The 22,906-nt window shown below is 46.7% G+C and overlaps 1 protein-coding gene across 3 annotated transcripts in view; it reads right to left on the bottom strand.

Moving 5' to 3' along the window:
- Positions 1-11,316: 11,316 nt before the first annotated feature.
- mark1 (MAP/microtubule affinity-regulating kinase 1) overlaps positions 11,317-22,906 on the bottom strand; it is a 323,583-nt gene continuing 311,993 nt past the window's right edge. For all 3 annotated transcript variants that reach the window (XM_072509526.1, XM_072509507.1, XM_072509517.1), the window contains one exon: positions 11,317-13,041. In XM_072509526.1, the coding sequence (XP_072365627.1) occupies positions 12,687-13,041 (355 nt within the window). In that variant the 3' untranslated portion in view covers positions 11,317-12,686. The remainder of the gene's footprint in view (positions 13,042-22,906) is intronic.

Here is a 22,906-nt window from a genome sequence, read left to right as displayed (position 1 = left end):
CGGGGGTTGGTGGGTAGATGGGATCGTTGTTTTATGGGGACTGACATATCTTGCTGATTATTGTTTATTGTTGATGGATGTAAATGTGGGAGAAAATGTGAAAAAGAATTAAAACATTTAAAAAATAAAAGACAGACAGAGAGAGAGGAGCTGGCGGGGTGGGGTGGGGGGTGGGGGGGTGGATAGGGAGGATTGGAGGCTGAGCCAGCCAGACTGTAAATAAAGAAACCTAAGAAGGAACCTTTGTGACTGTACAATAAATGAAAACAAACAGCAATGTACATAATTTTGAAAATGCCAAAAAAAAGATTTTAAAAAAAAGTTTGTGACTGCCAAAAGGTGCAATCAGGATGTCATAAAAATGTGATCATCATTCTTTCAAATCATGTTTATGTGTACAAGGAGTGGCCTAATGGTATTTTGTTATGATTTCAAGGGAGTATTTAATTCGAGACATTGGCTTGTATTCTCCACTGCCCAGCGCCAGCAGCGGAGTTCCCGATGCGACGGAGAATGCAGGCTTGTCCAAAATAGGGTGCCGATCTCATTCCAATACTCCGGTCCCCCAGTGACGGCGATATGGAGGTTCACATCTCACACCAGCGGGAGGTTGCAATCGCATCTATTAACAGGCTGGGCACCGGATTCTCTGCTCCTCTGTGCCAGGATTCACATCGGCGGGAATTGGTGCAGGTATTTGACAGTGGGGCCCTGGCACGATGAACAAAGGGTATAACTCTTTAAGGGGGATGCCCCCAAATCCATCAGAGGGCTCCATCTACCAGATACCCCCCATTAAAGAGACCTCCAAAAGAACCCCACCAGAAACCTCCCAATACAGAGACCCTCACCCAAGACCCCCCCCCCCCCCCCTACATAAAAGACTGCTGCCTGGAAGTTAAGAGAGCAGTCCAGAGAGACAGTAAAAGAACCAAAACTTTAAGCTCACCTGTGCCCTGGGGGTTGCCATCGACCAGAAACTGAATTAACCATATAAACACTGTGGCTACAAAAGTAGGTCAGATGCTAGGAATCCTGCCGTGAGTAGCTCCCCCCCCCCCCCCCCGACTCCCCAAAGCCTGTCCACAATCTACACGGCACAATTCAGGACTGAGATGGAATACTCTCCATTTGCCTGGATGAATGCAGCTCCAACAACACTTAAGAAGCTTGACACCATCCAGGAAAAAGTGGCCCGCTTGAGTGACATCCCTTCCACAAACATTCACTCTCCCCACCACCGATGCACAGTAACAGCAGTGTGTACCATCTACAAGATGCACTGCAGGATCTCCCAAAGGCTCCTTAAACAGCACCTTCGAAGCCCACAACCTCCACCATCTAGAAGGACAAGGGCAACAGGCACATGAGAACACTACCACCTGTAAGTTTCCATCCAAACCACTCATCATCCTGACTTGGAAATATATCACTATTCCTTCGCTGTCGCTGGGTCAAAATCCTTGAACTCCCTTCCGACCAGCACCGTTGGTGTATATGCACCACATGGACTGCAGCGTTCAAGAAGGCAGCTCACCACCACCTTCTCAAGGGCAATTATGGATGGCCAATGAGGGCATCACGGCGGGGCAGTGGGTTAGCCCTGCTGCCTCACTGTGGTAAGGTCCCAGGTTCGATCCCGGCTCTGGGTCACTGTCCACGTGGAGTTTGCACATTCTACTTGTGTTTGCGTGGGTTTCACCCCCACAACCCAAAGATGTGCAGGCTAGGTGGATTGGCCACCCTAAATTGCTCCTTAATTGGAAAAAATGAATGGGTACTCTAAATTTAAAAAAAAAATGGATGGACAAAGAATGGTCGCCTAGCTGACGAAGCTCACTTCCTGAAAGAGACTGCAGAATTCTGTGGTAAGGAGAGTTCTGAATGTCATACATGGATCACAACCGGTTACTATGCAGCTACAGCAATTAGGAAGACAGTTAGAAGTTGGCCTTTATTGCAAGTGGGATAGAGTTTAAAAATAGGGCAGTGGTGAGACCACACCTAGGGTACTGCATAGTTTGTGTCTTATGGAGGGATTACATGCAGTGGAAGCAGTCCAGAGAAGTTCACTGGGCTTACTTTTGGGATAAAGGCATTGTCTTATAGGGAAAGGTTGAGCAGGTTGGGGCTATACATAACTGTGGTTCAGAAGAATGAGAGATGATCTTATGAAATGTAAAATTCTGAGGGGGCCTAACAGTCACAATAGGAGCAGGAGTAGGTCATTCAGCCTATCAAAACTTCTCCGTTCAATAAGATCATGGCTGATCGGATTGTGGTCATAGCTCCACTTTCCTTCCTGCTCCTCAACCCTCAACTCCCAGTTATAAATCAAAAATCAGTCTCCTTGAATATATTCAATGACCCAGCCGCCGTTGCTGTCTTTGGAAGAAAGACGAACGACTAAGAGGATCAACTGAAGTTACTGAAACATGATAGATCTTAGGATGCTTGACAGGTTAGCGGATGAGAGCATGTTTGTACTCGTGGGGGAATCTAGAACTGGGGGTGCGAGGGTCACCATTTAAAAACTAAATGGTCTAAATTAAGATGGAGATGATGAATTTCTTCTCTCGGAAGGTAGCTAATCTTTGGAGTTCTCTTCCCTGGAAAGCTGCGGAGGCTGTATTATCTAATATATCCAAGGCTGAGTTTGACAGATTTTTGATCGACAGGGAAGTTAAAGGCTTGGGTTGTGCTGGGGCACGAGTGGAGTTAAAGCTACAATCAGATCAGTCATGGTCTTATATGGCAGAGCAGACATAAGGGGCTGAATGGTCATTTCCTGATATTTTAATGATCTTACTTCCTGTGAGGACTCTCCCACTTTCTGTGTCCCAAATTATTTTGAAGCAACCTTGCATACCAGTGCCCTGATGTGCCTTCTTCATATCATCAACCTAGAAGTTCTCTCCACCATGGTTGAAGGTCCTCATCTATTTTCTGCACTTCTTTTCTCACCCTTTACATTTCGCAACCATAATCCTCTTAACCTCGGTTTTCACCCCATCAGCCTCCACATTCAACAGATCTTCCCCAATCTCTGGTATGATGCTACCATCAAATGCATCTTCCTCTCTTCCTTCAGCATTCCAAATCAATAATTTAAACAAAATTTTTTTTAATTCTAGGCATTTTTCCATATATATATATATCCGAAGAAAACTCAATAAACAACCACTACCCACCTGCCCCCCCTCGACACCAACCTCTCCGCCACATCCCACCTTCCCCATTTTAACCCCCTTATCTCGCCCCTGCACCCCCCGCCCCTTGCTGATCCCTCAATCCTCCTTGAAGAAATCGATAAACAGCTTCCACCTCTGGGTGAACCCCTCTGCTGACCTTCGCAGAGCGAACTTGACCTTCTCCAGTCTCAAGAAATCTGCCAGGTCGCTCACCCACATACCCGCTTTCAGCGGTCAGAGTCCTGCAATCCTAGTAAAATTCATCTCTAGGTTATCAAGGAGGCAAAAGCCAAAACATTGGCCTCTCTCACCCCCTGCACTCCCGGATCTTCCAAGACCCCAAATATCTCCACTTCTGAACTCGGAACCACCCCACATCCAGCACCTCGGACATCACATCCGAGAACCCCCTCATGGGACACGGCCATAACATGTGGACATGATTCGCGGCCCCCCCTCCCCCATCCATGCACCACCCATACCTATCCTTTACCCCTGCAAAGAACCTACCCAATCTCGCCACCTTCACATGAACCACCTTAAGTTGGATTAGGCTTAACATCACACATGATGAGGACGCATTCACCCTCTGCAAGGCCTCTGCCCACATCTCGGCCCCCACCTCCCCTCCCCTCCCCTCACAGCTCCTCCTCCCCATTTACGCTTAATGTCCCCAGCCAGGGCTCCCTCCCACTCCATCAATTCTTTCTAGATATCCAACACATTCCTCTCCCCTATTTTGTTCTTTGACAGCATCTTGTCCTGCAACCCCACTGGCCGCAGGCAAGGACAGCACCTCTTTCCTCACAAGTCTCGAACCTGCAGGTACCTAAAGCCATTCCCCCCTGGACACCTTTTACACTTCCTCCAAGTCCTCCAACCCAGCAAACCTGCCCCCTATAAACGAGACCCAAAGTGCTCAATCCCTAAATCTTGCAACCAGCCCCACCGGTGTAAACCTATGCATATCGTAGATTGGTGCCCACACCGAAGCACCTTCCAGCCCAAATGCTGTCTCCACTGCCCCCGCACCCTTAGGATCGACACCACTACTGGGCTCGCGTAGTACCTGGCTGGCGAGAATGGTAAAGGCGCCAACAACAAAGCCCTCAAACTCGTTTCCTATATGCGCAGCCCTCACCCGACCCCTCCCCCATGGCCCATTTCTTCACGATTGCGATGTTCAATGCCCGGTAATAATTTATCATATTCAGCAACACCAGCACCACCCCCACCCCCCCCCCCCCCGGCTCAAAAACGCCTGCCGCACGCACAGGATTTTCTCCGCCCACACAAACCCGGGTTCAGCCCATTATCCTTCCGAAAGAACGATTTGGGGACAAAGATTGGGGGGTTCTGAAACACAAATATAAACCTAGGCAGCACCGTCATTTTCACTGTCTGCACCCGCCCAGCCAGCAACAGCTGCAGCACATCCCACCTCTTCAAATCAGCCTTCATCTGCTCCACCAGTCAAGCCAAGTTCAGTTTTTGCAGCTGCACCCGGCTCCGCGCCACCTGGATACACAAATACCTGAAACTAACCCACACCACCCTAAATGGCAATACCCCAGTCTTCTTTCCTGCCCTCTGGCATTAAACGGAAACACCTCACTCTCCCACGTTCAATTTAAATCCCGAAAACCGGCTGAATTCCTCCCCAAAACCCCATAATACCTTCATTGCTGGCAACCGAGTCCGAAATCTCCAACAGGATGTCAGAGAGACCCTATGCTCAGCAACTCCCGATCAATCCCGCTCCAATTCCTCAATGCCATAAGCGCCATTGGCAACGGCTTTATCGCCAAGGCAAAAAGTAAGAGTGAGAGTGGGCACCCCTGCCTTGTTCACCGGTGTAGCACAAATGACCTCAAAACTCACTCGGTTTGTCCGCACGCTTGCAACTGGTGCCTTATATCCTGCATGAACCTGAGCGTCCCAGCACCTCCAGCAAATACGCCTACTCCACCCGATCAAAAGCCTTCTCCATATCATCGCCACCACTACCTCTGCCCCATGAAGGCATCATAGTCCTGCAAGACATGCTGTCAGGTGAATTGGACATTCTGAATTCTTCCTCAGTGAACTCGCACAGGTGCCTGAGTGTGGTGACTAAGGGATTATCACAGTAACTTCATTGCAGTGTTAATGTAAGACTACTTATGACAATAAAGATTATTATAATAATTACATTGAGTAGCCTCTGCACTCTTGCCAATAATTGCGCACACTGCCAAAATCCCGCCTGATCCTTGCCTATCCCTTCCAGCACACAGTCCTCAATCCGCGATGCCAGCACCTTCACCAATAACTTGACATCTACATTCAATAATGATATCGGCTGAAATAACCCACACTGCTCCAGATCCTTCTTGAGAATCATGGAGATGGAAGTCTGTGACAATGTAGGGGAGTGTTCCCCCCTCTCCCTCACTTCATTATACACCCTCACCAGCAGTGGCCCCAGGTCCGCCCCAAACCTTTGAGAAAACTGTACTGGGAACTTATCCTGCCCCGGGGCCTTACCCACTTGCATCGCCTCCATACCATCACCTATCTCAGCCCAGTTGAGGGCAGCACTGTAGCAGTGGTTAGCACAGTTGATTCACAGCTCCAGTGTCCCAGGTTTGATTCCCGGCTTGAGACACCGTCTGTGCGGAGTCTGCATGTTCTCCCCGTGTCTGCGTGAGTTTCCTCCGGGTGCTCTGGGTCCAAAGATGTGCGGGTTAGGTGGATTGGCCATGATAAATTGCCCTTAGTGTCCAAGAAGGTTGGGTTCGGTTACTGCGATAGGGTGAAGCTGTAGGGTGCTCTTTCCAAGGGCCAGTGCAGACTCGATGGGCTGAATGGCCTCCTTCTGCACTGTAAATTCTATGATAAGCAGGCCCCCAAACCCTGAACCAGCCCCTCCACTTTGGGAAGCTCCAACCCATCCAGGAACTGCTGCATCCCCTCCTCCCTGGGCTGGGGCTCCGACTTGTAAAGCCTCCTATAAAAGGCCTCAACCCCCCCCCCCCCAAACACCCCCTTACCCTTATCATCTCTAATTCTACCAATCACTCTCTCCGCCTCCTGCTTCCTGAACTGATGGGCTAACATCCTACTCACCTTTTCCCTGTACTCATACACAGTCCCTCTGGTACCACCGCCTTCTCCATAGAATTAACCCGAACCCCATCTGGAGCCTCTGCCTCTCCTTCAACAACCTTGCTTCCGAGCACCTCCTGTCCACTCAAATTCTCATCAACCAGCCTTGCCCTCTCCTCCTGCTCAACCATCTCGTGAGCCCGAATCGATTTAAACTCTCCCCGGACTACAGCCTGGAGTGCCTCCCACATCGTGGCGTCTGTAACCTCCCCCGTGATGTTCAACTCCACGTAACCCCCGAATGGCAGCCCGCCCCCGCTCACACATCTCATCTGCCAGCAACCCCACGACTTAGCTTCCACTGTAGCGGTTGCACCCTCCCACCCCCCCGAGCCACCTGCAAATCTACCCAATGCGGCACGTGGTAGGAAACTACGATTGCCGAATACGCCAAGTCGGCCACTCCCGCCAGCAGCGCCTTGCCATCACAAAAATGTCAGTCCATGAGTACACCCGGTGCACATGGGATAAGTGTGAAAACTCCTTCACCCGTAATCCCCCAAACCACAACCTCCCCATGTGCTCCATGAACCCCCTCAGCTCTCTCACCACTGCCGACACCCTCGACAACTTGTGACTCTAACGGTCCAAGCTCGGATCTTTGATCGCATTAAAATCCCCTGCATAATCAACAAATGCGAGTCCAAGTCTGGAATCTTCCCCAGCACCCACCTCATAAAATTCACCTTGTCCCAATTCAGGGCATAAATGTTCCCCAAAATCACCGGCATCCCCTCAAACTTCCCATTAACCATCACATAACACCCCTCCCCCGGAACTGCCACAATGCGCCCCACCTGTTATTGACCAACACTGTCCCCCTCCCTCATCTTAATATCCAGCCCCGAATGAAGCGCCTGCCCCACCCATCCATTTCTCAGCCTCAACTGATACCCTGGCTTTAGGTGTCTCTCCTGCAAAAAAGTCACGTCCGCCTTCAGACTCCTCAGGTCCGTGTATACATGTGACCATTTAACTGACCCATTCAACCCCCTCACATTCCAGCCGGGTCGGCCCTGCTGATCGGCCATATCCCTCTTTGGGCCAGCCCCCGGCCCGCATCACGTGTGCCTCCAGGCCCGCCCTCGATCACTTCCCATCTGCACCACACCAACCACATCCACCCCTTCCCCAGCACACACACCTGCCTCCTGGCAACCTCTCACAACCCCAGTAACTAGCCCGCCCAGCTAGTGTGGTGGCCCCTGCCCAAGGCCTCCAACGTCTCTTCCCTCCAGTTCCCCTAACCACCGCAACCACCAACACATAAAAAGTAACAAAAGGCCCACCCACCTCACTGCTCCCTCACCAAGACCTGCCCCATACAAAGCACATACAGCTCCTCCAAGTCCAATGTCCCTCAAAGTCCGTCGCCTCCTCCGGCATATCAAAATAAAGCTCCTGCTTCTGGAAAGTCACCTACAACTCCTCACCCAGGTCTTGGTAGACCAGCAGCTCACTCCCTTTCCAGGTACACGTCTTGGTCTGTGTCACCCATCGCAAGATCTTTTCCTTATCAAAAAAGCGATGCAGCTGCACCATGATCGCCCTCAGCGGCTATCCCACCTGCGGCCTCCTCCTCAGGGCTCTGTGCACTTGGTACCACCTCGAGAGGCCAATCAGAATCTTCCTCCCCCATCAACTTCTCCAACATTCTCGCCACATACACAGCGGCCTCCGCACCTTCAATGCCTTCAGATACCCCAACAATCCTCACATTTTGTTTCCTGGAGCGGTTCTCCAGGTCCTCCACCTTCTCCCAAGCCTCTTCTGGCTTTCCCGCATCACACCCAACTCCGCTGCCAACGAGACCATCTGCTCCCCCTCTTCCACTTTCTGAGTTGCCTGGCCCTGGGACTCCAGCCTCTGCTCGACTCGCTCAATCACAGATCTCAGCAGCTCCACCACCTTGGCCAGGTCTTCCAGGGCCTCGTCCCTCTGCTGCTGGAACTTGTTATTCAAGAACTCTACCAGCTGCTCCGTCGACCACTGGATGGGCAGCGTTCTCCCCTTGCCTTCCACCATCTTTACTTGTGGCGCACCATGTAAACTCTCCTGCTCCAACTGCTTTCTTTCTCGTAGCACTCCTCGTCCGCTGATCCATGCACCAGCCACACCAGAGGAGCATTACCTTCCCTGGGCATTCCTGCACCTTTTTGCTACACCCTTCAGGTGGGGAAGGACCAAAGAAAACCACCGTGTTGGGGAGCCAAATGTGCGACCACTCACTCTACGGTTGCCACGGGAAGTCCTCCAAATAAATCATTGTTTGCAACACCTGATCACTTTAACAACCCCAAGCATCCCACTTTTTCCCCATGACAGTTTCCCATAATAGGTGCCTTCCCATCTACTCCCTTCCCACTGCCTAGGCCCCTAAACACACCTTCTCCAAGTGAGGCAACAGTTTTCTTGTACTATCGGTTTTAGTATATTGCAATTGCTGCTTATGATGTGATCTGCCACATCAACACACGTGTTGGTGGTAAGAGAGTGGTAATACGTATGCAAAGAAAGAAAACATTTAACCAGATGCAGTTTGAATAGCAGCTGGCTGGATGCAACATGAAGGGAAAAGATAGAAATTAGACCAAACTGAACCAGCAAAAGCACAGAGTAAGATGGAGGCAGAGCTTAAAACCGGATACTATTGAACTCCATATGGAATCCAGAAGGTTGGAGTTCAAAGCCAAAAGTGGTGCTGTTCCTCCAGCTTGTGTTAAGTTTCATTGGAAGACTGCAACAGGGCATGGACAGAAAAGGTGGGAGCAAGGTGGAGAATTAAAATGACAACTAGGATCATACTTGTGGACTGAATGGAGGTGTTCCATCAAGCAGACTCAGTCTGAATTTGGTCTCCCCAATGTAGAGGAGACCACATTGTGAGCAATGAACACAATATGCTAAATTGCAATAAGTGCAAATAAAATTTTACTTGAAAGTGTTTGGGTGCTTGGATGGTGAGAAGAGGATAAAGGATAGGTGTTTCATTTCTTATGCTTGCATCGAAAGTGAAGGGCTATTGGAGGTGGCTGAGGAGTGGGCCAGGATGTGGAATTTTACAGCCCCTCCCATTGGCGGGATCTTCAATGGAGTTTGGGGGGGGTGGGGGGGGGGGGAAAGAATCCATTGGTTGAAGAAAAAGACATATCAGAAGCACTAGTATGGGAGGTTGCATTGTCTGAACAAATATGATAGAGCCGGTGAAACTGGGAGAATAGAATAAAGGTCTTACAGGAAGTGGAGTGTGAGGATGTTTAGTCAAGGGAGCTGTGAGAGTCTCGTGAATATTAGGTGACAGCCTCCGTCTCCACTTCTGGAGATAGACGTCCAAGAAGGGAAATAAAATATAGATAACCCAGTTCAAATGGATGATTATATTCAACTAATGACTGAAAACAGATATGATGAACAGAACAATGTTTGGATTATTGTAAATCTGAGAAAATCCCATTGTAAAACCTGTTTGAAGAGCTTGTTAATGCAACAATGGTGTGTTTAGTATGAACAGAAATGAGGAGGCTTACAACAAGTACCTTTTATTTTTATTCATTTGTGGGCTGTGAGCATCACTGACAAGACCAGCATTTATTGCCCATCTCCAACTGCCCTTGAGAAGGTGGTGGTGAGCTGCCTTCTTAAACCACTGCATCTGCGTGGTGTAAGTGCACCCACAGTGCTGTTAGCAATTTTAGGGACCTGCATTTTCATAATATCTTTAGCACAGTAAAATGTCCCAAAGTCCTTCACAGAAGTGTTGTCAGACAGAATTTGGCATCAAGATATTGGGACAAATGACCGGAACCATGGTCAGAAATATTGTCTTAATGAAAACCTTAAGAGATGAGAGAGGTAAAGATGGAGTGGCTTAGCACATAGGCATCTGAAGGCAACAACACCAATATCTGGGTTGAAGGAAATTGAGAGTGCACAAGAGGCCAGAGTTGGAGGAACACAAGGTTAGAGATGAGGAGCGGTGAGGCTATGGAGGGATTTCAATGCAAGGTTCAGGATTATAAATGTATGCATTTGTGGACTAGGATCCTGTGTAGGTCAGCAAACACAGGGCTGATAGGTGAATGGGGCTTTCTTTCCTGGTGAGTTTTGGATGAGTTGCAATTGGCGGAGGGTGGCAGATGGTTGAGCACTAGTATAATCACGTCCGGAGAGTAACAGGACAATGGATCAGTGTTCTAGCAGAAGGTTGACTAAGGCAAAGGCGAACATAGGCAATATTATAGAGGAGAAAATAGATGGCATTGACTGGGCCGGAAGCTCTACTCAGGTGAGTTGTCAGTTTGGCTCAGTCTCAAGCAGTTGAAGAAAATAGAAATGGAATCACTGATGACTAATTTAAGACACCATCTTTAATGTTAGTAACAAGGAGATAGCCTCTTTAACTGGGATCATTCTTAAATTATTTCACACATCAGCAAATGACTGGGATCATTCTTAAATTATTTCGCACATCAGCAAATGTATGGAAAGCAAACATTGATCTTTTAAACTTAAAAATAAGATCTGTTGCATAATAAACAACATAATCGACAAAACTATGGCACCTGTTAAAAAAGAAAACTATTCTTGCTATCAATTCTTTTTGTTCTTTCAGGTTAGCTGTGTCCTGTAGCATGACTGCAAATCTTGTTGCACTACAAAACACACCGCTCCTCATGGTCACATTATATTAGAGTGGTTGGTGTGTTTTAGGTCTTCATGTCATATTTGTTGCTTATATTTTCGTATCAAAGATGTAGAATATTTCTTTGAGAACATTTTCACAAAATAAGTACAAATACATTTTTCGCATCTCTTGTACAGCAAAACAAGTTGTAAAGAAAGAAGAAAACCAGCGTAAAAGTGACAGGAAATGTAAAAACCAGAGAACAGTTTGGTGCCATTTTACATCAAAATCAAATGATCTGAAAAATGTATTTACTCTAAATGGTTAAAAAAATGAAATAAAACTTATGCCATGTTCAGATCATTTCAAGTTTGTTTTAATATTGCGCACCAGTGAAAATGTACTCATGTACCTTGCACTGAACTCCTCTCAATTAACATCAAGGGGAGGGGCAAGTACAACTTTCCAAGCATCTTCTAAGGCAACAAAATCAACGTCATTCTGAAACACAACCGCCAAAGGAAAGAAGCTACATCACAGAATATTTACAATCTAAAGCTTCAATCATATGCTGCTGTATGTTTATGCAACCATACAAAGATTTAGTTCACCTTCTGATGACCAGGGTTCCAGATCTGATCACAGCATGTACATTGACAAGGTTTTGATTATTTTTCTAAATCTCCACAAGAGTGCAGGCAGGGTCAAATGCTAATATTACAATAATTACAACATAAAATACAATTGCACAATTAACCTACATGGTTAATTTGGTACAAAACAAGTATTAAATGTACCAGTACTAGTGGTTTTACATAGTACATCACTAGTTTTAAAGGAAAAAAACTCCTTTAATTGGTGAAGGCCTAATAATTAAAATGCTGCACATTACAGGTATACTGTCCTGGAATAAATACAAGAAATCTGGTAAACTATTCAGCACAGGTGATTACAGTGGGATAGGAAATTATACAACCACTTAACATGTGAGCATTACCATTTTATTATACAAGTTGGAAAATGAACTTGATAGATACTTGTAGCTCCATACAGCACTAAAGGAAAAAAAAAAGAGGGCCATCTTCCTCAAAGATGAATGTCAATTCCTGAGACAATATTCCCAAAAGCTGTTTTGTGCTATTAATGAAAATATTATAGTATGGAGGGAAGAGCACTGGGCACCTAGGCAACACATCTGAAAGATCATAATGGCTTTTTTTTGGTGGAGTTAGGGGAAAGGGAAGGTTTGATGCCAATAACAATGAAGTCAAAAATTCTCATCCAACACCCAGAGATGTAGTTAGTGTTAAAGAACTTCAAAAGCTCAAACACACTTCCTGGAACATTAATATGGGCATTTCTGTACATAATCAGGACACAGCTATACAATACCTGTATAGCTTAGGTATTATTCTTTATTGTACAACTATATGAACATAAGCTGTGACAATGCTCAATACACTTACCTGTACATGTGGAAGTAAGATCACAATTTTTAAAAGCTAATTCACAATAAGCCATACAGACCTGGGTTTTACAATTTAGAATCACAATGTATATAACCTTATTGCGACGGAAATTTCTAACCGTTTAATTTATTTGGATATGAGGAATTGGGTTCAGTGGCCAAACTCACGCACATTAGCAATAATACCAGTACATTCAAGAGTGAACTGTACATCACACAAAAAAAACTTCCCTGATCCCATAATTACAGTTTTTCTTTACAACTTCAGCTCATTTGCAATTTTGGATGCAATGTTCTTGAATGCTATAGATGTCCCAGATATTCGCTTAAAGCGAACACCATTTAGAGACAAACGTGGTAACTTGCAGACTTCCATTTCCCACTGGACTAAGTTATCCTGCCGAGCGTCCCCATGGACACAGAACAAGAGGAACCTTTCCCTTTGCTCATAGTCACAGTTATTGGCGTCCAGCACCTTTCGGATCTCTCGCATCATATCATTGGGATCCATTGAACTTGTCGTCTTCATGCTCCATGTGAACCTCAAAGACCTTGGTTTTGCATCTTTATAGTCATCCCTTTCTCTGTCCTTTGCTTCTCCTGACACACTTCTGAAAATAGAAAAAGTCCATGCAGAATATTATAGAAACTACATTTAGGATTCATGGTCTGAATTTACAACCATGGCATACATCACAGTGCTAAATAAACTTGTTATTCTAAATACAATGAACATCTCAGAAATACTTTGAATCCTTAATAAGGCACATTTGCAACATCTTCTACACTGTAGGATACAACCATCAGCATTTTCTAGCAGTTAATTTGAAAAAAGCCATGCTAAAGCAGTGTGATTCTTTAATTACATTCTGTTCTTTCCTCCCCATTTTCGACAAAAAACTATTGAAATCCTAAGGCTTGAACACGAGTATTAAATAGTGCTGCATTGTAGGTTTTGATGGACTATAGATGGGGTGCAATTATCTCCACAACCTGCAGTAGATGTTTCAATCAGGAGGTATCAGTCTTTGGAATGGAGAAGGAAGTTTAAAGCAAGTAAATTTGTCGTAGGACATACATCTATAGCATGTTTAGAAGATTATACAAACTAATTTAGCACTCCAGATAACAGTAGACTAACACTGGAAACAAGTGAGTGAAGATAGATTGGTTTTACAGTATTTCAACTACTGGTAGTCATTTCTCAAATTGACTTTTAAAACAGTATTTTTGGACCAAGCATTAAGTTGTGCAACAAATAACTTTAGTGGCTTCCAGCTTCAGAATATAGAACATACAGGACAAATCAACCACCAAAAATAAGACCCTTTGTTATTCCTGTAATTTTCTACCTAAACTTCTCTGTACCTCACCCAAGTAATCTTTCCTGGGAGGGAAAATGTACAAAATATACAAATATTCTTGCGCTGTGAAATATTGAACCAGCACGATCCTCATAATCAGGAACAGCATAAGTGACTTCAAAGGAATTCCCAGACCATAAAAATTAAAGATTCATCTAGCTCACCTTCTACCATCTGGATAGGATGAATGGCACTACACTAGTGGAGGTGTTAACTAATACAAAGAACAATACAGCACAGGAAGAGGCCCTTCGGCCCTCCAAGCCTGTACCAGACTCAATACCATCCTTGGCCAAAACCCTTCGCACTTCCTAGTGTCGTATCCCTCAATACCCATCCTATCCATGTATTTGTCGAGATGCCCTTTGAATGCCGTTAATGTATCTGCTTCCACATCCTCCCCCGGCAGCGCTTTCCAGGCACTCACCACCCTCTGTGTAAAGGTCCTGCCTCGCACATCTCCTCTAAACTTTGCCCCATGGACCTTAAACCTATGCCCCCTAGTGACTGACCTCTCCACCCTGGGAAAGAGGGCCTGCCCATCCACTCTATCCATGCCTCTCATAATCTTGTAGACCTCCAGCAGGTCACCCTTCAGTCTCCGTCGTTCTAATGAAAACAGTCAGAGTCTATTCAGCCTCTCTGCATAGCTAACACCCCCAGACCAGGCAACATCCTGATAAACCTCCTCTGAACAACAATCAATCTCAGACCCAGAAATAGGGAGAGGGAGCCAAAGTTATTATTTTGGGGAGAAAACAAATCTAATTTCCATTTCCTAGTAATGAAACAGCTTTCCATTGTGAAAATGATCATCGAACAACATGAATGGGAATATGGATGGCATGTCCAACAAAACATCGATAAAAATATTTTTTTTAAATTTCAATGAACAATTTACTATCTGCTATAGTATAATGGAGTGTGTTAGACTAAGTCCCACAAAAAGTGAACTGTAATAGTCTGTGGTCTATTCATACTCATACACTCATGTGTCGCGGAGAAAGCAGCATGGAAAGCAGCTAGTGTAAGGGACTGTTCTCATAACTGTTAATATGTTACAATAAAGTTAGTGTTTGCAGTTGACAGTCTTCAGGAGTTTTTTGAAACTACTCAAACACACAACACAATAACATACCTAAGAGAGAGAGAGAGAGAGAGGAAAGAGCGAGAGAGGGGAGAGAAAGAAGAGAGAGTGAGAGAACGAGAACGAATGAGAATAACAATGGTGGCAAGCAGATGAAGATAGAAAAATCTCTACTTTTACTGAAGAGTTTTGAGAAAGTTGCAGACCTAAATTGGGTTGAAACAGGGTCAAAGTGGTGTAGGCAATTTGCTCCATTTCATACCACATCGGGTCATGCAGTGAAGCCAGACTATGAGCAGTTCACTACACCTTTGTATGCAATGGGTGAATGCGTGGACTTGGTTACCCTGGGGGTGGGTGAGGGTGAAGCAACATATGCCAAAGTAATTTGTGCATTGGAGACAGTTTTCAATCTTCACAAGAACACAAGGAGAATGCAAAGTTTAATAAAGGTAGCCAGAGACGCTACGAAAATATCAACGCATTTATTATGATCTGTACCAATTAGCAGAACACCGGGAGTACGGTAATCTGAAAGAGGAGCCAAATCACGACGGAATAGTTGTTGGAGGAGTGGACAATTTTCAGACCCGAGATGACTTGACACTGGCAAAGGAGTTTCAATTAAGTAAACAAACCAATTTCAGGAAGCAAAACTGATCAGTAGTCAGAGGAGGGAAAGAAACAGCCTGAATCCCAAATTAACAGATACAGTTGAATTCCAAAGACGTGCACGTTAGGTGGATTGGCCATGATAAATTGCCCTTAGTGTCCAAAAAGATTAGGAGGATTTAGGGGGATAAGGTGGAAGTGAGGGCTTAAGTGGGTCAGTGCAGACTCGATGGGCCCTCTGGCCTTCTTCTGCACTGTATGTTCTATGTTCATGTTCAATTCGTCAGACATAAAATAGGGAAAATAAAGAGATGGAGTGATAAAGCAATTAATGGCAGCAGCCGGCGATGATGTGTTGATACATGGGTCCACCCAGGCTGAAGATGACATGAGAGTGGGGGCAGGGCGCAGAGAACTGCAAGAGGCAGGATTGATACTCAACAATGAGGGCAAGTTTTCACAGTCAACAATCATGTTTCTTGGTCATATAGTGAGTGCACCAGGGAGAAAGAGATTGATTCACTGACGACCAGAGGTGAAAAGAATTTCCAGCTCCAAGGAACATTGGAGAATGACAAAAGTTCATGTGAATGGCGAATCAAGTGGTAAAATTTCAAAAATACTTAACAGAGCTCAATGAGCTACTACGTCAATTGTTATGTCAAAACACTGGGTGCGATTCAGTGGTAATAAATCAAAGTCTGCTTTCGGGCATGTGTGGCGGGGTGCTTCTTGGCAGCTGCAGCGCCGAGATTCACCCTACGATACACAGGCCCTTTGCAGTTTATTTGCGCTCAGGGAGTTTTACCCCGTCGAGGTCACAGGCCACACGTAAGCTTTGTTTTTTGATAAACAATTTTATTGAGTGATTTTGGCATAACAAACAACAACAATACAAAACAGTGTGCAAAGAACAATCAACATAGTGCAAAAAAACAGCTCTCCTCCCACAAGGACCCGCCTAACTAACCCCCTAACCTATGTTACCCTAACCTCCCTCCCGCTACCCCCCCTTGCTGACGGTTAATTTTCCGCGAAGAAGTCGATAAATGGTTGCCACCGCCGGGCGAACCCTGACAGTGACACTCTCAGAGCGAACTTAATTTTCTCCAGACCGAGGAAGCTCGCCATGTCCGATAGCCAGGCCTCCGACTTCGGGGGCTTTGAGTCCCTCCACGCCAGCAGAATTCGTCGCCGGGCTACCAGGGAAGCAAAGGCCAAAACGTCGGCCTCTCTCTCCTCCTGGACTCCCGGGTCCTCCAAAACCACAAACATTGACACCTCTGGACTCATCACCACCCTTGTTTTCCGTACCCGGGCCATAACGTCCGCGAATCCCTGCCAGTACCCCCTGGGTTTTGGACATGGCCAGAACATGTGAACATGGTTCGCTGATCCTCCCGCATATCTGCCGCACCTGTCCTCCAGCCCAAAGAATTTACTCATCCGGGCCGCTGTCATGTGGGCCCGATGGACGACCTTGAATTGGATCAGGCTTACTCTACTCAACGCCTCCGCCCATAAGCCTTCTTCTATCTCACCTCCGAGCTCCTCTTCCCACTTGAGCTTCAGCTCCTCAGTCTGCATCTCTTCAGCCCCCATAAGTTCTTTATATATATCTGAGACCATCCCCTCCCCATCCCAAAAACTGGACACTACCCTGTCCTGGATCCCCCTAAGTGGCAGGCATGGGAAGGACGGCATCTGTCTGCGTATAAAGTCCCACACCTGCAAGTACCTGAAATCATTCCCTCTCGCCAGCCCAAATTTCTCGTCCAGCGCACTCATGCTCGGGAAGCTCCCTTCTAAGAACAGATCCCCCATCCTCTCAATCCCAGCCCTCCGCCATGCTCGAAACCCACCGTCCATATTCCCAGGGCAAACCGGTGATTGTCGCAAATAGGGGACCAAACTGATGCTCTCACTTCCCCCACGTGTCTTCTCCATTGGCCCCAGACCCGCAGAGTCGCCACCACTGTAGGGCTGGTGGAGTACCGTGCCGGCGGGAGCGGCAGGGGCACCGTAACCAGGGCCGCCAAACTGGTGCCCCTGCACGAAGCGGCCTCCATCCGCCCCCAAACCGACCCCGCACCCACCATCCACTTCCTTACCATAGCTATGTTGGCCACCCATTAGTAATTACTAAAGTTTGGCAGCGACAGCCCCCCCTCCCCTCGGTTCCTCTCGAGCATCAACCTCCTCACCCGCGGAGACTTTCCTGCCCACACAAATCCCATAATCATTCTATTGACCTTAAAAAAGGACCGCAGAATGAAAATGGGGAGACACTGGAATACGAACAGGAATCTCGGGAGGATCGTCATTTTAACCATCTGCACTCTCCCCGCTAGTGTCAGTGGGAGCGCATCCCACCTCCGGAACGGACCCTCATTTGCTCCACCAACCGAGATAAGTTCAACTTGTGCAACCGACCCCAGTCCCGTGCCACCAGTATCCCTAAGTATCTAAAACTGTCCCCTACTAACCTAAACGGCAGCCCCCTCAGCTGACCCTCTTGGCCCCTCGCCTGGACTACAAACAACTCACTTTTAGCCATGTGCCGAATTCCCTCACGATTCCCATGATTTTGTCCATCCCAGCCACTGGATCCGTGATGTATAAGAAACTCCGTGTTCCCCCCCCCCCCCCCCAATACCAGCCCCTTCCAACCCCTAGAAGCTCTCAGGGCAATTGCCAGCGGCTCTATTGCTAGCGCAAACAGCAGTGGGGAGAGGGGGCACCCCTGCCTTGTCCCTTGGTACAGTCTAAAATAGTAAGATGTCGTCCTATTCGTCCTTACACTAGCCACCGGAGCCTGGTACAGCAGCCTAACCCAGTCGATAAAGCCCTCCCCGAACCCAAAACGTCCCAGCACCTCCCATAAGTAGTCCCACTCAACCCGGTCGAAAGCCTTCTCGGCATCCATTGCCACAACTACCTCTACCTCCCTACTCTCCGGGGGCATCATGATCACATTCAGCAGCCTTCTTAGGTTGGCCACCAGCTGCCTGCCCTTGACAAACCTGGTTTGGTCTTCCATAATAATGTCCAGCACGCAGTCCTCAATCCTAGCAGCCAAGAGCTTGGCCAGTAATTTTGCATCTACATTGAGCAGAGAGATCGGCCTATAGGACCCACATGCCTCCGAGTCTTTGTCCCGTTTCAATATCAGGGAGATTGTGGCCTGTGACATCGTCGGGGGCAGAACCCCTTTGTCTCGTGCCTCAATAAAAACCCTAACCAGCACCAGCCCCACTATTTCAGAGAACTTTTCACACATAAGCTTTTTTCCTGTACTGGCGAGGTGGCTCCTCGCAGATCGGCATGACATTTTGAATGGCAGCCCAGATTTCTACACCCGCCCTCCCCTTTTCAGGCCAAACCCCCCAACCCCCACTTTCAGGACACCCTCCTTTTCACCCCCCAACCTTTTCTTGGCCCCTCAAACACCCCCCCCTCACATGGGCAAGGCCCCTCCCACCCCCCAGGCCTGACCACTGGCAGTGCCAACCTGGCACCCAGGCACCTTGACAGTGCCTGATAGTGTGACCAGGTGGCCCTGCCAGGGTACTACCCTGTCCTGTCCCGACCACCCAGGGACTCTAATGGCCTGCGAGATTTCCCGGTGACAGCCGGCGTATTCAGCTGGTAAATTCCACCCCAGATTGCCCAGACGGAACAGGGGGAAACAGAAAAGAGATTGCAAGTGAGCATTAGAGTGAAAATCAGAGACCAGAGAGGTCACAATTATCAGAAATGAAAGAAGACAATGAAGCAGGTTATCCTGAACCATCTACTAGTTCAAATTCAGTTCAACTGAATCAACAGCAGAATGAGAAGGCCTTATTTCCTACAAATGAGAGGAGAGCGAGGAACAGTAGACAGGTGAAGGCACCACACTGTTCATCAGTGTAAGAGAAGAACATCAATAAAAGAGGCAGGAGAAAGAAGAACATAAGAAAACAGACATTTACTCAAGACAGCAAAAAGAGGCCAAATTTCCTACAAGGCTTCATGAGGTTGAAATATTCAGAATGACTACGAGACTGAAATATTGGGTTTCCAGGAATGTCTGAGAGCACTGAAACCTGACCAGAGACTTTGGGGGGGGGGGGGGAAGAGAGATATCAGAGGGGAGAGATGTCCCACAAAGGGTTAACTTGAACAGTCTGTGAAGTAACATATACTCCTGTGATCTGAGTGTCTAGGAGAAAGCAGCATGGAAAGGAATATAAGGGAGTGTTCTCAGAACTGTAAATATGTTACAATATAGTGTTTGCAGCTGGCAGTCTTTGGGATTTACTGAAGCAAATCCAACCCAACAGCACGATAATATACCTGCCAGAGAGAGAGAGAGAGACTGACTTCACAATTTCATTATACCATTTTTGGGTCTCCAAGATCAAGGGACCTGTCAAGGCTATAAATAATATAACTAACCGGTCCTTATGACAATAATTCCAAGCCCTAAATGACCGAGGATTGATAAATTTACATTGTAAATCCAGCAATAAACTTCAATGGAAAGGCTCACAGTGAGGTTGCAATTTCTTCGGTTTTGTCGAGGCAAATGCGGCAGTGACACAAATTGCACAACAGTCTGTGGAGAATCAGAATTTTATAGCAAACTCTCCTCTTCGCCATGAAGTGCTGGACGTTTGAGAAACTTGTTAATGGAGGGCACCATAAACTTGCCATTACTTTTCCAGCAGTTTCTGTGACAAAGTACAGTGCATCTCCAAACTAGAAAGGGTTTTGTAGAGCAACACAAGTCACATTCTGGCAAGTCACATGCGTAGGTGAAGAATCATGCATCGGAATTATATTCCTAGATTCCCTCAAAGCCAATCAGAAGTTAACACAACACTTTAAATCCAGCCATTTATCAAATCTCTCTGCCGGAAAGGAGAAATACTGAATTTTAGAGCCAAATGGATTTGCTTCAGTAAATCCCAAAGACTGCCAGCTGCAAGCACTCTACTTTACAGTTCTGAGAACACACCCTTATATTCCTTTCCATGCTGCTTTCTCCTAGACTCTCAGACCACAGGAATATATGTCACTTCATAGACTATTCAAGTTAATCCTTTGTGGGACATCTCTCCCCTCCGGTCTCTCTCTCTTTCTTCCCCCCAAAAAGTCTCTGGTCAGATTTCAATGCTCTCAGACATTCCTGGAAACTCAAAATTTCAGTCTCCTAGACATTCTCAATATTTCAGCCTGATGAAGTCTTGTAGGAAATGTGGCCTCTTTTTGCTGTCTTGAGTAAATGCCATTTTTCTTTTTTTTCTTATTGTTCTTCTTTCTGCAGCCTCTTTTTAAAAAAAAACATTTTATTAGGGTATTTGTAGTTTTTATAATAACAATAACAGCAACATAAACATGGTACATAAAACATTTCCATCCCTATCACGTTCTTTGCAACCCCAATCAATGAAACAATAGCCTAACCCCCCCCCTGGTTTCTGCCTCTGCTGACATTTTAATTTTCTCCGAGAAAGTCAACGAATGGTTGCCACCTCCGGGAGAAACCTAACATTGACCCTCTTAGGGCGAACATTATTTTCTCAAGACTGAGAAACCCAGTCATGTCACTAACCCAGATCTCTAATTTCAGGGGCTTTGAGTCCCTCCACATTAACAGTATCCGTCTCCGGGCTACCAGGGAGGCAAAGGCCAGAACGTCAGCCTCTCTCACCCCCTGGACTTCCGGCTCTTCTGACACTCCAAAGATCGCCACCACCCGTGTTTTAAGTACCGTGGACATGACATCAGCGGAACCGTGTCAAAATCCTCTAAGCTTCGGGCATGCCCAAAACATATGGACATGGTTTGCTGGACCTCCCGCGCACCTGTCCACTACCCCAAAGAACTTGCTCATCAGGGCCACCGTCATGTGTGCCCAGTGAACTAGCTTAAACTGTATCAGGCTAAGCCTGGCACATGGTGAGGATGTGTTAACCCTGCTTAAGGCATTCGCCCACAGACCCGCCTCTATCTCTCCCCCAGCTCATCTTCCCACTTGCCCTTTAGTTCCTCTATCTGAGTTTCCTCCGACTCCATAAGTTCTTTGTAGATAGCTGATACCTTCCCCCCTCTCACCCATGTTCTGGAAACTACCCTGTCCTGTATCCCCCATGGTGCAGGAGCGGGAAGGTCAGAATCTGACTTCTCAGAAAATTCCATACCTGCAGATATCTAAACCCATTCTCTACTGACAGTTCAAATTTCTCCTCCAAATCCTTCAAGCTAGGGAAGCTCCCGTCTATAAATAGATCTCACATCCTCTCGATTCCTGCTCTCTGCCATCTCCGAAACCCTCCATCCAGTCTTCCCGGCAAAAACTGATCATTATTGTAAATTGGGGCCCAGACCGACACTCCCTCCGCCTTCCTAGATTCCCTCCATGCCCCCAGATTCTCAGAGCCGCCACTACCACCAGGCTTGTGGAGTACCGGGCCGTGCGAGAACGGCAGAGGTGCCGTTATCAGTTCCCCCAAACTTATGTTCTTACCCAATGTCGCCTCTACTCGCTCCCACACCGAAGCCCTCCCACTACAAACTTCCTAATCATGGCTATATCAGCCGCCCAGTAGTAGTTACAAACATTCGGCAGAGCCAACCCACCCTCCCCTCGACTACGCTCCAACAACACTTTCTTCACTCGCGGGGTTTTACCCGCCCACACAAAGCCCGAAATCACCCTATTCACCCATTTAAAAAAGGCCCTTGGGATAAAGATGGGGAGACACTGAAAGACTAATAGAAATCTGGGGAGGACCGTGATTTTCACGGTCTGTACCCTCCCCGCCAGTGACCTTCTGCCTCTTTTTTTGACGCTCTCATCTTCTCTTACACTGATGAACAGTGTGGTGCCTTCACCAATCTACTGTACCTCGCTCTCCTCTCATTTGTAGGGAATAAGGTCTAATCCAATTACTATAAACTTTTGGAAACTAGTAATAGTTTTCATAAGGGAATCCACCTTGTTGAAGTTTGAGCTTATGTACTGACAAAAATAAAGTTTCTCCTGGGACCAAGGATAACATTTTGTTGTAATGCGAAGTTGGTAATAAAGAGCTATAAAAAGGTTTTACAGTATTCCACCTGATACTATAAATTAAAGTTAATGCAAACAGCATGGCTAGGATTCAATCTATGACCTATAAAATTTATGAAGAAACCGGGGACAGTAAGATAAAATATGACATTGCAATGGGAGTACAAGTTCACATCACATTTTGAAGGAATCCTGAGCATTATTTTGCACTTCAACGGAGGATACACTTGGGTATTATGCTGTTGCTATAAACACTGCTTTGTTCCCATTTTATTTTATTCTTTGCATGGGACCTGAGCGTTGCTGGCAAGGTTGGCATTTGTTGCCCATCCCTACTTGCCCTTGAACTGAGT

Source organism: Scyliorhinus torazame, chromosome 1 (genome assembly GCF_047496885.1).
Source record: "Scyliorhinus torazame isolate Kashiwa2021f chromosome 1, sScyTor2.1, whole genome shotgun sequence".
NCBI classification, from domain to species: Eukaryota; Metazoa; Chordata; class Chondrichthyes; order Carcharhiniformes; family Scyliorhinidae; genus Scyliorhinus; species Scyliorhinus torazame.
Note: the sequence above shows the minus strand (reverse complement) of the source record. Positions and strands in the feature narration are given on the sequence as shown.